The following is a 17,633-nucleotide window of genomic DNA, read 5'->3' as shown; positions in this document are numbered from 1 at the left end:
AGCTTCAAATAGGCCCTCAGAAGATTAACAGGACCTCAGGAGAAGTTGCTTGCTGCTTGTCTGTATAACTAAATGAACAACTGAGGCGCGAAAATAGGCCCCGCCCACCCCACTCAATGTTGCTGGGGCCTACACAAATCTAACAAACCTAGTTTGAAAACCATGTGGGTTATAACAACCCCAAATAGCCAAATGACCCCTCAAGCAAACGTCCCATAAACATAAAAAAAGTTACTCCCAGAACAAACAAACGTTTGTCCCAATTTTTCATAAACAAACTAAGTGCCCAAAAAACAGCCCTTTATGCAAGCTAGTAAAGCCTCTTTCACTCTAGGATTACTGCTTCCCCTAATGGGGATACTGTCAGCCTTTCTGAGTAAAAACAGTCTCTGCAGAAAAATGACTGAACATACCTCATTGCTGTATAGCAAGAACCATTCCTCACACTGAAGTTTTCCTGTACTCCTCAGCTTCTGTGGGAACAGCAGTGGACCTTAGTTACAAATGCTAAGATCATCATCCTCCAGGCAGAAATCTTCATCTATGTCCTGCCTGAGAGTAAATAGTACCATTTAAAAATAACAAACTCTTGATTGAAGATAAAATAAAAACTAACAGTTTAACACCTCTTCTCTTTACCCTTCCTGCTTAGAGCGAGCAAAGAGAATGACTGGGGGGTGGAGTTAAGGGGGGAGCTATATAGACAGCTCTGCCGTGGTGCTCTCTTTGCTACTTCCTGTCAGGAAGGACAATATCCCACAAGTAAGGATGAATCCGTGGACTCGGTACATCATGCAAAAGAAAGGAAGAACCAATTATTTCCCATTCGTTCTTAATAATGTTCGCTATCTTAACCGGAACAGTCAAAAGAAACTTTCCAGTCTTCGTAAACTCGGTCTAATTTAGGGTATTATAGGTTCTTCAGGCAGCACTGCCTCTGGAATCTCTAACGTAGACAGAACCTCCTTTAATAAAAAAACGCAAGTGCTCAATTTTAAATCTAAAGTACAGTTCCTCCGCAGCAGGAGGCTTAGATGCTAAGGACTCCGACCCAGAAAGTTCACCCTCTGAAACTACAGAGGTTAACTCATCATCGGATAACTGGGACATAATAGCTAAATCCGGTAAATATTTAGATGTCTCAGGGACAGGAGAGCTATGTTTAACCTTTCTCTTGCGTTTGTTAGAGTGAGGTAATGCACTGAGGGCCGAAGACACCGCCGTTTGTAACTGCACGGCAAAGTCTGCAGGAAGAAGGCCCCCTCCGGATGGAGGATTAGATGTGGAGTGGATAATGTAGCAAGGGTAGTTATCTCACGGGACGCCGAGTCCTGAGAGGTAGAGGGCTCAGAGGGACTAAGAGCCTTAGCAGGCTTGTCTCCCTTCTTAGACTTTATAACGGTGTTAAGGCATTTGGAACATAATTGAGTGGGCGGAAAAACCACGGCCTCCTCACAATATAAACAGGTATGATTTAATACAGAAGGAGTACCTTCTAACATGTCAGCATCCTCCATAGCTCAGGTTATACCCACAGGAATACATAAATAAAAACATTTTTTAATATAGAAAACTGCACCTTTATACTCCCAATGGCTGGGGCACTCACCACCTCCTAGACCCAGACAGTTAACAGAGGAAACGCTCTGCTCAGGTTCAAGTCTCAGCCAGAATGGAGGAAATAAACATAGACCACACCCGGTCACATGAAGTGCAAGACAGTACTTCCCCTGTTACAAGTACAGCAAGTAATAGGAGCTGTGCAACACTTTCAAAAACACAAAGCAGCATGTAAATAATTAATACACTGATTAATTAACCCCAACTGTTCAATAAACCCCCCTCAGAGGATATTAACTCTGGATCCTATCAAGGTATAAAGGAGCCACACTGTGACCCTGTTATAGCGTTTTATGTGTAAAAATTGAAACGATCTTACCTCCAGGATCCATGCTATGGAACAGAACACATCCTCTTAAGTGTGACAGTCTTATAGCAGCACTCCTGACATGGACTTGAGTGAGAGAATGCAGGCAGTGAAACTTGTCAACACTGATTGCTTAGGAGCTGTTAGCAGTAGTCTGGATGGTTTAGCAGAAAAACGTTCCCTGCATCTCCAGACTCAAATTTCATCAATACTCTGAGAGGTTGACATGACTACTTCAAACTCCAGTCCTATCTCGAAGGGCAGATACCCTTTTTCAGGACTCTCCGAATCTTCTGCCACTTCTCTGCCACCTCCTAACGTGACAAAAGGCAAAGAATGACTAGGGTAATGAGGAAGTGGAAGGGCTATTTAAGCCTTTGGCTGGGGCGTATTTGCCTCCTCCTGGTGGCCAGGTGTTGTATTTACCAACAGTAAGGAATGAAGCCGTGGACTCTCCCTATCTTAGGAAGGAAATGTATAGTTTTGCTTATTTTTAAATAACAGTGTGCCGATTTTCAGACTCCTAATCAAGTCCTGTTTACAAAAACTGATACAAAGAAACTATTAGATTTAGAATAATAAGAAACCAGTCAAAAATGGGTACTCTTGCACACACACAGATTAACTATCTTAAACCCAGGGTGATAGATATATACAGTCTTTGCTGTTCAATAAAATAAGGAGTCAGATTGGTGTCATAGCCTATACTGAGTGGAAGAAATGCAAATGCTAACTATTTCCCACACATCAAAAAATTAAATAGTGTGTAGCAGAACCACTGAGTAAAGCAAAGCTAAATCTCAAGAAAAAGCTCCTTCTATAGCGGGAGCATGATTATTTTTAATCTGACTACTGTGGTTTAAAGATAATAGCCATGACAGCAAAAATAGCAACTTAGAAATATTATAATTTTCATCCTGGTAAGCAACATAAAAAGAGGGACAATTGATACAAACATATGGAAAACATTTCAAACATACATTCCAAAAATAACTAGGGAACTTTTCACTGATGGCAGTGTCCCTCTTTTTATGTTGCTCACCTGTTTATTTGTCTGTAACAAACTGACAAAAGATTGGGTTACTAACTTTTAGCACAATACAGTTGTCATCCGTTCTAATAGACCCCGCTCGGCACATGTACGTTAAGCTGAAAAAGAAGGAAAAATAATTAGTACAGGGAACTAACTGAACTCAACCATTCCAAGAGTTATTGAATATGTATTGATATTATTTTAACATTTTCAGAAAGCTTGCATTATTAATTTCCAAATCATTAACATAACCAAGCAATATTGCTACTGAACAAGTAAACTTGTTGTAACAATACAAATATTCTAGATTGTTAATTATGCTAACCCACTATTTAGCAATAAAGTAATGATGTTTTTTTTCTGGGGGGGGGGGGTATATTGTTTTTTAAAAAGTCACATTAAAATATAATGAAAATGGTCTTTATCATCAATGGCATTACATAATATTCAAAATTGTCCTTTACTTGTTAGCATTAGATTTTTATATAGAAAAAAAATCCCTTTAATATACTCATATGCATCTTAAAGAGACGTTAAGACTTTTAAAAGAGTTATCAAAAAAACATAATTTATGTAAGAACTTACCTGATAAATTCATTTCTTTCATATTAACAAGAGTCCATGAGCTAGTGACGTATGGGATATACATTCCTACCAGGAGGGGCAAAGTTTCCCAAACCTTAAAATGCCTATAAATACACCCCTCACCACACCCACAAATCAGTTTAACGAATAGCCAAGAAGTGGGGTGAAAAGAAAAAGTGCGAAGCATATAAAATAAGGAATTGGAATAATTGTGCTTTATACAAAAAAATCATAACCACCACAAAAAAGGGTGGGCCTCATGGACTCTTGTTAATATGAAAGAAATGAATTTATCAGGTAAGTTCTTACATAAATTATGTTTTCTTTCATGTAATTAACAAGAGTCCATGAGCTAGTGACGTATGGGATAATGACTACCCAAGATGTGGATCTTTCCACACAAGAGTCACTAGAGAGGGAGGGATAAAATAAAGACAGCCAATTCCTGCTGAAAATAATCCACACCCAAAATAAAGTTTAACAAAAAACATAAGCAGAAGATTCAAACTGAAACCGCTGCCTGAAGAACTTTTCTACCAAAAACTGCTTCAGAAGAAGAAAATACATCAAAATGGTAGAATTTAGTAAAAGTATGCAAAGAAGACCAAGTTGCTGCTTTGCAGATCTGGTCAACCGAAGCTTCATTCCTAAACGCCCAGGAAGTAGATACTGACCTAGTAGAATGAGCTGTAATTCTTTGAGGCGGAGTTTTACCCGACTCAACATAGGCAAGATGAATTAAAGATTTCAACCAAGATGCCAAAGAAATGGCAGAAGCTTTCTGGCCTTTCCTAGAACCGGAAAAGATAACAAATAGACTAGAAGTCTTACGGAAAGATTTCGTAGCTTCAACATAATATTTCAAAGCTCTAACAACATCCAAAGAATGCAATGATTTCTCCTTAGAATTCTTAGGATTAGGACATAATGAAGGAACCACAATTTCTCTACTAATGTTGTTGGAATTCACAACTTTAGGTAAAAATTCAAAAGAAGTTCGCAACACCGCCTTATCCTGATGAAAAATCAGAAAAGGAGACTCACACGAAAGAGCAGATAATTCAGAAACTCTTCTAGCAGAAGAGATGGCCAAAAGGAACAAAACTTTCCAAGAAAGTAATTTAATGTCCAATGAATGCATAGGTTCAAACGGAGGAGCTTGAAGAGCTCCCAGAACCAAATTCAAACTCCAAGGAGGAGAAATTGACTTAATGACAGGTTTTATACGTACCAAAGCTTGTACAAAACAATGAATATCAGGAAGAATAGCAATCTTTCTGTGAAAAAGAACAGAAAGAGCAGAGATTTGTCCTTTCAAAGAACTTGCGGACAAACCCTTATCCAAACCATCCTGAAGAAATTGTAAAATTCTCGGTATTCTAAAAGAATGCCAAGAAAAATGATGAGAAAGACACCATGAAATATAAGTCTTCCAGACTCTATAATATATCTCTCGAGATACAGATTTACGAGCCTGTAACATAGTATTAATCACGGAGTCAGAGAAACCTCTATGACCAAGAATCAAGCGTTCAATCTCCATACCTTTAAATTTAAGGATTTCAGATCCGGATGGAAAAAAGGACCTTGTGACAGAAGGTCTGGTCTTAACGGAAGAGTCCATGGCTGGCAAGATGCCATCCGGACAAGATCCGCATACCAAAACCTGTGAGGCCATGCCGGAGCTATTAGCAGAACAAACGAGCATTCCCTCAGAATCTTGGAGATTACTCTTGGAAGAAGAACTAGAGGCGGAAAGATATAGGCAGGATGATACTTCCAAGGAAGTGATAATGCATCCACTGCCTCCGCCTGAGGATCCCGGGATCTGGACAGATACCTGGGAAGTTTCTTGTTTAGATGAGAGGCCATCAGATCTATCTCTGGGAGCCCCCACAATTGAACAATCTGAAGAAATACCTCTGGGTGAAGAGACCATTCGCCCGGATGCAACGTTTGGCGACTGAGATAATCCGCTTCCCAATTGTCTACACCTGGGATATGAACCGCAGAGATTAGACAGGAGCTGGATTCCGCCCAAACCAAAATTCGAGATACTTCTTTCATAGCCAGAGGACTGTGAGTCCCTCCTTGATAATTGATGTATGCCACAGTTGTGACATTGTCTGTCTGAAAACAAATGAACGATTCTCTCTTCAGAAGAGGCCAAAACTGAAGAGCTCTGAAAATTGCACGGAGTTCCAAAATATTGATCGGTAATCTCACCTCCTGAGATTCCCAAACTCCTTGTGCCGTCAGAGATCCCCACACAGCTCCCCAACCTGTGAGACTTGCATCTGTTGAAATTACAGTCCAGGTCGGAAGAACAAAAGAAGCCCCCTGAATTAAACGATGGTGATTTGTCCACCACGTTAGAGAGTGTCGAACAATCGGTTTTAAAGATATTAATTGAGATATCTTCGTGTAATCCCTGCACCATTGGTTCAGCATACAGAGCTGAAGAGGTCGCATGTGAAAGCGAGCAAAGGGGATCGCGTCCTATGCAGCAGTCATAAGACCTAGAATTTCCATGCATAAGGCTACCGAAGGGAATGATTGTGACTGAAGGTTTCGACAAGCTGTAATCAATTTTAGACGTCTCTTGTCTGTTAAAGACAGAGTCATGGACACTGAATCTATCTGGAAACCCAGAAAGGTTACCCTTGTTTGAGGAATCAAAGAACTTTTTGGTAAATTGATCCTCCAACCATGATCTTGAAGAAACAACACAAGTCGATTCGTATGAGACTCTGCTAAATGTAAAGACGGAGCAAGTACCAAGATATCGTCCAAATAAGGAAATACCACAATACCCTGTTCTCTGATTACAGACAGAAGGGCACCGAGAATCTTTGTGAAAATTCTTGGAGCTGTAGCAAGGCCAAACGGTAGAGCCACAAATTGGTAATGCTTGTCTAGAAAAGAGAATCTCAGGAACTGATAATGATCTGGATGAATCGGAATATGCAGATATGCATCCTGTAAATCTATTGTGGACATATAATTCCCTTGCTGAACAAAAGGCAATATAGTCCTTACAGTTACCATATTGAACGTTGGTATCCTTACATAACGATTCAATAATTTTAGATCCAGAACTGGTCTGAAGGAATTCTCCTTCTTTGGTACAATGAAGAGATTTGAATAAAACCCCATCCCCTGTTCCGGAACTGGAACTGGCATAATTACTCCAGCCAACTCTAGATCTGAAACACAATTCAGAAATGCTTGAGCTTTCACTGGATTTACTGGGACATGGGAAAGAAAAAATCTCTTTGCTGGAGGTCTCATCTTGAAACCAATTCTGTACCCTTCTGAAACAATGTTCTGAATCCAAAGATTGTGAACAGATTTGATCCAAATTTCTTTGAAAAAAACGTAACCTGCCCCCTACCAGCTGAACTGGAATGAGGGCCGTACCTTCATGTGAACTTAGAAGCAGGCTTTGCCTTTCTAGCAGGCTTGGATTTATTCCAGACTGGAGATGGTTTCCAAACTGAAACTGCTCCTGAGGACGAAGGATCAGGCTTTTGTTCTTTGTTGAAACGAAAGGAACGAAAACGATTGTTAGCCCTGTTTTTACCTTTAGATTTTTTATCCTGTGGTAAAAAAGTTCCTTTCCCACCAGTAACAGTTGAAATAATAGAATCCAACTGAGAACCAAATAATTTGTTTCCCTGGAAAGAAATGGAAAGTAGAGTTGATTTAGAAGCCATATCAGCATTCCAAGTCTTAAGCCATAAAGCTCTTCTGGCTAAGATAGCCAGAGACATAAATCTAACATCAACTCTAATAATATCAAAAATGGCATCACAGATGAAATTATTAGCATGCTGGAGAAGAATAATAATATCATGAGAATCACGATTTGTTACTTGTTGCGCTAGAGTTTCCAACCAAAAAGTTGAAGCTGCAGCAACATCAGCCAATGATATAGCAGGTCTAAGAAGATTACCTGAACATAGATAAGCTTTTCTTAGAAAAGATTCAATTTTTCTATCTAAAGGATCCTTAAACGAGGTACCATCTGACGTAGGAATGGTAGTACGTTTAGCAAGGGTAGAAATAGCCCCATCAACTTTAGGGATTTTGTCCCAAAATTCTAACCTGTCAGGCGGAACAGGATATAATTGCTTAAAACGTTTAGAAGGAGTAAATGAATTACCCAATTTATCCCATTCCTTAGCAATTACTGCAGAAATAGCATTAGGAACAGGAAAGACTTCTGGAATAACCGCAGGAGCTTTAAAAACCTTATCCAAACGTATAGAATTAGTATCAAGAGGACTAGAATCCTCTATTTCTAAAGCAATTAGTACTTCTTTAAGTAAAGAGCGAATAAATTCCATCTTAAATAAATATGAAGATTTATCAGCATCAATCTCTGAGACAGAATCCTCTGAACTAGAAGAGTCCAAAGAATCAGAATGATGGTGTTCATTTAAAAATTCATCTGTAGAGAGAGAAGATTTAAAAGACTTTTTACGTTTACTAGAAGGAGAAATAACAGACAAAGCCTTCTTTATGGATTCAGAAACAAAATCTCTTATGTTATCAGGAACATTCTGCACCTTAGATGTTGAGGGAACTGCAACAGGCAATGGTACATCACTAAAGGAAATATTATCTGCTTTAACAAGTTTGTCATGACAATTAATACAAACAACAGCTGGAGAAATAGCTACCAAAAGTTTACAGCAGATACACTTAGCTTTGGTAGATCCAGCAGGCAGTGGTTTTCCTGTAGTATCTTCTGGCTCAGATGCAACGTGAGACATCTTGCAATATGTAAGAGAAAAAACAACATATAAAGCAAAATAGATCAAATTCCTTATAAGACAGTTTCAGGAATGGGAAAAAAAAATGCCAAACATCAAGCTTCTAGCAACCAGAAGCAAATGAAAATGAGACTGAAATAATGTGGAGACAAAAGCGACGCCCATATTTTTGGCGCCAAATAAGACGCCCACATTATTTGGCGCCTAAATGCTTTTGGCGCCAAAAATGACGCCACATCCGGAACGCCGACATTTTTGGCGCAAAATAACGTCAAAAAATGACGCAACTTCCGGCGACACGTATGACGCCGGAAACGGAAATGAATTTTTGCGCCAAAAAAATCCGCGCCAAAAATGACGCAATAAAATGAAGCATTTTCAGCCCCCGCGAGCCTAACAGCCCACAGGGAAAAAAGTCAAATTTTTGAGGTAAGACAAAATATGATAATTTAAAGCATAATCCCAAATATGAAACTGACTGTCTGGAAATAAGGAAAGTTGAACATTCTGAGTCAAGGCAAATAAATGTTTGAATACATATATTTAGAACTTTATAAATAAAGTGCCCAACCATAGCTTAGAGTGTCACAGAAAATAAGACTTACTTACCCCAGGACACTCATCTACATGTTTGTAGAAAGCCAAACCAGTACTGAAACGAGAATCAGTAGAGGAAATGGTAAATATAAGAGTATATCGTCGATCTGAAAAGGGAGGTAAGAGATGAATCTCTACGACCGATAACAGAGAACCTTATGAAATAGACCCCGTAGAAGGAGATCACTGCATTCAATAGGCAATACTCTCCTCACATCCCTCTGACATTCACTGCACGCTGAGAGGAAAACCGGGCTCCAACTTGCTGCGGAGCGCATATCAACGTAGAATCTAGCACAAACTTACTTCACCACCTCCCTTGGAGGCAAAGTTTGTAAAAACTGATTTGTGGGTGTGGTGAGGGGTGTATTTATAGGCATTTTAAGGTTTGGGAAACTTTGCCCCTCCTGGTAGGAATGTATATCCCATACGTCACTAGCTCATGGACTCTTGTTAATTACATGAAAGAAACTGCTGTTAGCATAACTTGTTTAATCTCAAAAGCAATTCAAAGTTTTTTTAAGGGGTTCATCTAAACATCTAAAACACTAAATACAGCTAAAGTATTTAGTGTCCTGCAAAATAAGAATAATACAAAAAAATCTATATATTACCTGGCCAAAATATATGACTGCAGAATGACCAAAAAATAGTATCCCTATGGCTGCAGCTGGTATATAAATTCTTGTATTTTTAATATTCAGCAAACTGTGTACTCGTATTCAGACAGGTAGACAATCTCAATAACTGGACCTTGTTGAAGGAGGAAGAGACAAGTAGGCTGTATTTGTCCAGTCAATAATGAATCCAGTCATCATTCTGTCACAATACTGTGTGACAAAAAATATTTTAAACTATTCTTTAACCAGTCTGCACAAACACTCAGTCATAATATTTCAGCAAATGTTCATATAGCAACACATGAAATATATTAGCATATAATAATTACAATGATAAGAAGAGAGTCTAGTAACTGATGACAGTTCATGGGCTGTAACAACGGATATAAAAATGCAAAAAAGACGAAGTAGTAAGACGTCCTACGAAACGCGTTAGGCCCCGTCCACCTTCTTCACGCCACGCCGCACACACCAGCTGTATGGGAGCCGGCTTTTCTACCTAACAGTTTGGTGCAGTATTGGCTTTTGGCGCGTTTTAAAGTGACTGAAGTGTTATACAGGAGACTTTTATTATATTTATACACCAGCAAACTTTTCCCATCTCCTGTGGCTTTCTGTGATTCAGATCATTTGGGGAGGAGGAAGCTTGTTGGTTTCTAACAACTATTTCCACAAAGCATCTGACTGCTTTTTGATTTCTGTGTCTGCACATACCTCACATGTTTGAGGGCTTGTAGTGTGAGTGTTCTATCGTTATTGAACTAATAAATTTGATCTTGTACATAAGTCTGCACTTAGAGGGGTTTGCGCCTCCTTCTCTCTTTTTTGTATTTTTATATTAGTTGTCATCCAGCCTCCAGTGCTGTGTTATGTGGGAAGCTGCAACTCCTGTCTGATGAACTGACTCTTAGGATCACTGATGCAAGCATATCCTTTGAGTGGTTTTAACCATATTATATATTTGTAATGCTGGAAACTTGAATATTGTTTTTATTTCAACAGCAGCTGATATAATTCACACACACAGGGCGCTCTTATATTTACACATCTTGAGGTGTGTTTTGTTCTACATGTAACAAAGGATAGGTTGTTATATGCAACAGTCCACTAGGAAAGATATTGCTAAATTATCAAGTTTGAACTCACCATTTTGCAGCCGTCAACTGCATTTCAATGGGTTTGTCTCTCTGTAACATCCTTACAAAGATCTGTGGCAACAACTCTCCATCAACCAGTACTGCAAAATAAAACAGAATTGGAAACTTCAAAGGTCAAAGACTCAGGATAACACCCTTCTGCCATGCTATGGAATCATAAGACCTCCATAAAACTCAATATGCTCCACAGGACAAAATATTAGGACACTAAAATGTAACTTTTGAGTTTTTTTATAATAACAAACAAGCTTGTGTACCTTTACAATAAGCCTTTAATATGTTTGAAAAATACAATTTAGATGTAGTTTTAAATGTATTTTGTGCACTAAAAAAGAGATCACGCTGTATTTTTGCTGTTCTAGTCTGTACCATAAACTTGCAATTTGATTTATTACTGTTCCAAGAAGTAGGAAGAAGAAATTTGGCAATTTCATTAAGAATCATGATGTCATTAGGGTGCCATTTTTGGTCTCTCTCAGTGTTCTCTTCCTGTATATTAATTCCAGCAGTGTATTTGAATATGAATGCAGCAAAGCTCTGGTCTCCTAATTAATCTTACATGTTTTTCTCTAGATACCTATTACAGATAAGTGCATTTTACTCATAGCCAAGTTGAATATTTGTTGCAGATTATCCTTAACTGTGTTTTAAGTGACAGAAGGTCCTGGTATGCTTGCTACCCCTATTCATTATGTTTAGATTAAGACATCCTCTGTTAGGGTGAGATGTTGTTAGGTTGAAATGCTACATTTATGGCAGATAGATTAAATATTGCCCAACTTATATTGCTGGTAGGTTGTCAGATGAGATCTTTTTCTGAGCTTGAAACTTTTCCTCTCAAGTTCTCATCCTGGTGTAAATGTGCCTGAGATAAACATCCCTTCTGGATTAAACAATATAGAATATACTACAAAAATGTCTTTACTGCTGACAGGTCCCTAGATGATTTAAAGCTCTCTGCACTGGTGAGATTACCTAAGAACTAGAGTTGATAATGTGAGGTCCCTGAATTTTAGAAAGGGAGATTTTAGCTGTAGAACGTTTCATCTATTTATGCAGGGTTCTGGATGTGAAGCAGATACACAAATGCTGAAATATGTTAAAAAAAATCTGTAAGATATTGCATGATTCTTCTCCATGCGGGTACATTTTTGATAATTAAGCCATAGGAGCATTACCAGGAAACATATGTAAAAATCCATGAAAACAGCTTCACCTTCATAAGCTATGGCTCACAAGATATAAATACAGAGCATACTATGCTTTGAGGTTCAAAATCAACCTCAGTTGGGTACTATCCTTTATTTGAGAGCTATTCTCCTTATGTAGCTCTTTAAAAGAGGAGATGAAACCCAATTTCTTTCATTATTTAGAAAGAACATGCAATTTTAAACAACTTTCTAATTTACTTCTATTATTTAATTTGCTTTATTCTCTTGATATCCTTTGCTGAAAATCATATGTAGAGAGGCTCAGTATTCCCTGATTGGTGGCTGCACATAGATGTCTCGTGTGAGTGGCTCACCTATGTGCATTGCTATTTCTTCAACAAAGGATATCTAAAGAATGAAACAATTAGATAATAGAAGTAAATTGGAATGTTGTTAAATTGTATTCTCTATCTGAGTCATGAAAAACAAAAATGGGGTTTAATGTCCCTTTAAAAGGACATCAATTTAATAGGACAACTACGGACAAGACATCAAGTACATAAAGTAATTTAAATACACATTCTAAATATAAGCCTTATAGCCACTAAAAATGCCTACTCTAAATCAGCTGTTAGTTTTTTTATAACTTCAATTAAAAAAAGAAAAATTATCTTCATTGCACATTTTTTTTTGTCTTTGACACGTGTACAAAAACATGAATATCAATTTTGACTTAGAGGACTATTAAAAATTAAAAATAAAAAAAATAAAAAATAAACGAGGGAGACTTGTAACCTGTAAATTCAATAAAGTATTATTCTGAATTAAAAAAAAAATAACAAATTTTTAAATGAATCAAATTAATTTTGCATTCTTCAAAAGTTTTGCATTTCATCATAACATCATAGCGAGTGTAGACTTGGACCATCAAATGCACAGGTAAAATTTGTTAACAGCACTCTCTATTCAAGGGGCTCCATTTATCAAGCAGTGGTTTGCTGCTTCAGAGGCAAATCGTATAAAGGGACAGTCAAGTCCAAAATACACTTTCGTTATTCAGATAGGGCATAGTATTCTTAGTTGAAAGCTATACCTAGGAGGTTCATATGCTAATTTCTTAGACCTTGAAGGCCGCCTCTAATCTGACAGTTTTTCACCACTAGAGGGCGTTAGTTCATGTGTTTCATATAGAAAACATTGAGCTCATGCACGTGACATTACCCTGGAATGAGCACTGACTGGCTAAAATACAAGTTTGTCAGAAAAACTGAAATAAGTGGCAGTTTGCAGAGGCTTAGATACAGGGTAATCACAGAGGTAAAAAAAGTGTATTTATATAACTGTGTTGGTTCTGCAAAACTGGGTAATTGTTAATAAAAGGATTATCTATCTTTTTAAACAACAAAAATGTTGACTGTCCCTTTAAGGCTTGCCTTAAACTAAAGTCAAGAAACGGCGGTCGTAAGACCACTGCTCCTTAACTTGTCCACCACCTAAAAGTATCTTTAACCCTTTAACAACTAAGGACGTGTCATGTACGTCCTACAAAAAGTGTCAGTAAAGGACCAAGGACGTGCCTGACATGTCCTCTGGGGTTTCAAGCGGTAAGAGCGATCATGATAACTTCCAGCCGCTTTCAAGGTATTGCAGCGATGCCTCGATATTGACTGCAATACCCTTTTTAACCCACCGATGAAAAGAGAGCCACTCTGTGGCCCTCTTTGCATCGGCCAGCGATGGTGCCAATAGTTGGTGGGTGGGAGCCATAGAAGGGAGGCGGGTGGGCGGTGGCCCATCGCTGGTAGGTTCCGGTTCCTGTGTCTTGTGGGGAGCGCAAGAGGGGGCGGGGTCGTGCGCATGCATGCTTCATTAATATTCAATGTAATGAATGGGAAGGAGGGAGGGGGAATAAATGTTGAAAAGGAAAGGGATCTGGGAGGGGGAGGGGATAGAGAATTGAGGGGGGACAACTACACTACAGAAAAATGATTTTTAGATTATAAAAAAATAAAACATACAATTTTTCAGCAAATTAGGTACTGGCAGACAGCTGCCAGTAACCAAGATGGTGGCATATAGGTAGAGGGGGGAGGGTTAGAGAGCTGTTTGGGGGATCAGGGAGATTGGGGGCAAAGGGGGGATTCAACACTGCATAATAAATAACGTAAAAAATAAACTTATTTTAGTACTGGCAGACTTTCTGCCAGTACTTAAAGGGACACTGAACCCAATTTTTTTCTTTTGTGATTCAGATAGAGCATGAAATGTTAAGCAACTTTCTAAATTACTCCTATTACCAAATCTTCTTCATTCTCTTGGTATCTTTATTTGAAATGCAAGAATGTAAGTTAATATGCCGGCCCATTTTTGGTGAACAACCTGGGTTGTTCTTGCTGATTGGTGGATAAATTCATCCACCAATAAAAAAGTGTTGTCCATAGTACTGAACCAAAAAAAAAAGCATAGATGCCTTCTTTTTCAAATAAAGATAGAAAGAGAACGAAGAAAAATTGATAATAGGAGTAAATTAGAAAGTTGCTTAAAATTGCAGGCTCTATCTGAATCACAAAATAAAAATGTTGGGTTCAGTGTCCCTTTAAGATGGCGGTGACAATTGTGAGGTGGGGGAGGGAAGAGAGCTGTTTGAGGGGGGTCAGGGAGGGATCAGGTGGTGGGATGTGTCAGGTGGGAGGCTGATCTCTACACTAAAGCTAAAATTAACCCTGCAAGCTACCTACAAGCTAACTAATTAACCCCTTCACTGCTGGGCATAATACAAGTGTGGTGCGCAGCGGCATTTAGTGGCCTTCTAATTACCAAAAAGCAACCCCAAAGCCATATATGTCTGCTATTTCTGAACAAAGGGGATCCCAGAGAAGCATTTACAACCATTTGTGCCATAATTGCACAAGCGGTTTGTAAATAATTTTAGTGAGAAACCTAACGTTTGTGAAAAAGTTAGTGAAAAAGTGAACTATTTTTTTTATTTGATCGCATTTGGCGGTGAAATGGTGGCAGGAAATATACCAAAATGGGCCTAGATCAGTGGTTCCCAACCTTTATTCTTCTCCCGTACCCTTTGATTAGGCTTTCATTTATGAGTACCCCCTCTCTTCATTACCCCCACCCATCCCTCAAAAAATATGTTGTTTTTTATATGTAAACTAATTATTATCAGGGTATTGTCAAGTATAAATAAACTATCTATTATCCGGTATTAATAAACTATTTATTATCAGGGTATTGTCAGGTATTAATAAACTATTTATTATCAGGGTAAACGCAAATAATAAATAGTTTATTAATACCTGACAATACCCTGATAATAGTTTATTAATAACTGACAATACCCTAATAATAAATAGTTTAAGGTAAGCTATACCTGAATGGCATACAAATGTACGTGTATTAACAGGATTAAAGCTCAGATCTCATTCTCAGGAGGAGCCCTGCTGTGTGGCTGGGCCCCCTGGCAGCTGCCTGGTTGCCCCTAAACACGGCCCTGGGGGGGAGTCAAAGTAAAATGATCATAAAAATAAATATTTAAATTTGTGAGATCAGATTGATATTAACCACCCAGCCACTATGGACGTTTTTAGTTGGAAGTGAAGCAATCTGAATCAAGCAAGCACTAGAAGCAGTACTTTACTTACCGGCACTGACTATAACTTATTTGGGGATGCAGACCAGCCTCGCCTGTGTGAGTCGCAAAATCCACGGCTCTACCCCATGTGTACACGCAGCTATTTAGATTTTGTGCATGGCACAGGGGTGGGTGGAGCAGGAGCCTAAGCTATCTGGTGACACAGGGTGATAATATGTGGACCAGAGTCATCAGGTGCAGGGGCTTCCATCTGCCTATATGCCAGACCAGGACTTCACTTGTCACTTTCCGGCTGAGCGCTCCTTCCTTCCACAGTTCCATGGTTATTAGTTGATGACCCATTGAGAGTCATAAACTAATTAGTCATCAACTAATAATATTTTTGCGTACCCCCAATTGGTCCGCCGCATACCCGTACCACAGGTTGGGAACCGCTGGCCTAGATCAATACTTTGGGTTGTTTACTACACTACAATAAAGCTAAAATTAACCCTACAAGCTACCTAATTGACTCTTTCACTGCTGGGCATAATACAAGTGTGGTGCGCAGCGGCATTTAACGGCCTTCTAATTACCAAAAAACAGAATTTATGTTTACCTGATAAATTACTTTCTCCAACGGTGTGTCCGGTCCACGGCGTCATCCTTACTTGTGGGATATTCTCTTCCCCAACAGGAAATGGCAAAGAGCCCAGCAAAGCTGGTCACATGATCCCTCCTAGGCTCCGCCTTCCCCAGTCATTCGACCGACGTAAAGGAGGAATATTTGCATAGGAGAAATCATATGATACCGTGGTGACTGTAGTTAAAGAAAATAAATTATCAGACCTGATTAAAAAACCAGGGCGGGCCGTGGACCGGACAGACCGTTGGAGAAAGTAATTTATCAGGTAAACATAAATTCTGTTTTCTCCAACATAGGTGTGTCCGGTCCACGGCGTCATCCTTACTTGTGGGAACCAATACCAAAGCTTTAGGACACGGATGAAGGGAGGGAGCAAATCAGGTCACCTAGATGGAAGGCACCACGGCTTGCAAAACCTTTCTCCCAAAAATAGCCTCAGAAGAAGCAAAAGTATCAAATTTGTAAAATTTAGTAAAAGTGTGCAGTGAAGACCAAGTCGCTGCCTTACATATCTGATCAACAGAAGCCTCGTTCTTGAAGGCCCATGTGGAAGCCACGGCCCTAGTGGAATGAGCTGTGATTCTTTCAGGAGGCTGCCGTCCGGCAGTCTCGTAAGCCAATCTGATGATGCTTTTAAGCCAAAAAGAGAGAGAGGTAGAAGTTGCTTTTTGACCTCTCCTTTTACCAGAATAAACAACAAACAAGGAAGATGTTTGTCTAAAATCCTTTGTAGCATCTAAATAGAATTTTAGAGCACGAACTACATCCAAATTGTGCAACAAACGTTCCTTCTTTGAAACTGGATTCGGACACAAAGAAGGCACGACTATCTCCTGGTTAATGTTTTTGTTAGAAACAACTTTCGGAAGAAAACCAGGTTTAGTATGCAAAACCACCTTATCTGCATGGAACACCAGATAAGGAGGAGAACACTGCAGAGCAGATAACTCTGAAACTCTTCTAGCAGAAGAAATTGCAACCAAAAACAAAACTTTCCAAGATAATAACTTAATATCAACGGAATGTAAGGGTTCAAACGGAACCCCCTGAAGAACTGAAAGAACTAAATTGAGACTCCAAGGAGGAGTCAAAGGTTTGTAAACAGGCTTGATTCTAACCAGAGCCTGAACAAAAGCTTGAACATCTGGCACAGCTGCCAGCTTTTTGTGAAGTAACACAGACAAAGCAGAAATCTGTTCCTTCAAAGAACTTGCAGATAATCCTTTCTCCAAACCTTCTTGAAGAAAGGATAGAATCTTAGGAATTTTTATCTTGTCCCAAGGGAATCCTTTAGATTCACACCAACAGATATATCTTTTCCATATTTTATGGTAGATTTTTCTAGTTACAGGCTTTATGGCCTGAACAAGAGTATCAGTGACAGAATCTGAGAACCCTCGCTTTGATAAAATCAAGCGTTCAATCTCCAAGCAGTCAGTTGGAGTGAGACCAGATTCGGATGTTCGAACGGACCTTGAACAAGAAGGTCCCGTCTCAAAGGTAGCTTCCATGGTGGAGCCGATGACATATTCACCAGGTCTGCATACCAAGTCCTG

The 17,633-nt window shown here is 39.0% G+C and overlaps 1 protein-coding gene across 1 annotated transcript in view; it reads right to left on the bottom strand.

The window, feature by feature from the left end:
* ARMC8 (armadillo repeat containing 8) overlaps positions 1-17,633 on the bottom strand; it is a gene marked incomplete in the record, with an annotated part of 400,143 nt that overhangs the window by 268,405 nt on the left and 114,105 nt on the right. The window contains 2 exon segments of the mRNA XM_053698755.1: positions 3,016-3,076; positions 10,687-10,777. Coding sequence (XP_053554730.1) covers positions 3,016-3,076; positions 10,687-10,777 — 152 coding nt within the window.

The sequence above is a fragment of the Bombina bombina genome, chromosome 1 (assembly GCF_027579735.1).
Source record: "Bombina bombina isolate aBomBom1 chromosome 1, aBomBom1.pri, whole genome shotgun sequence".
Lineage (NCBI taxonomy): Eukaryota > Metazoa > Chordata > Amphibia > Anura > Bombinatoridae > Bombina > Bombina bombina.
This window is presented reverse-complemented; position numbering and strand designations above follow the sequence as displayed.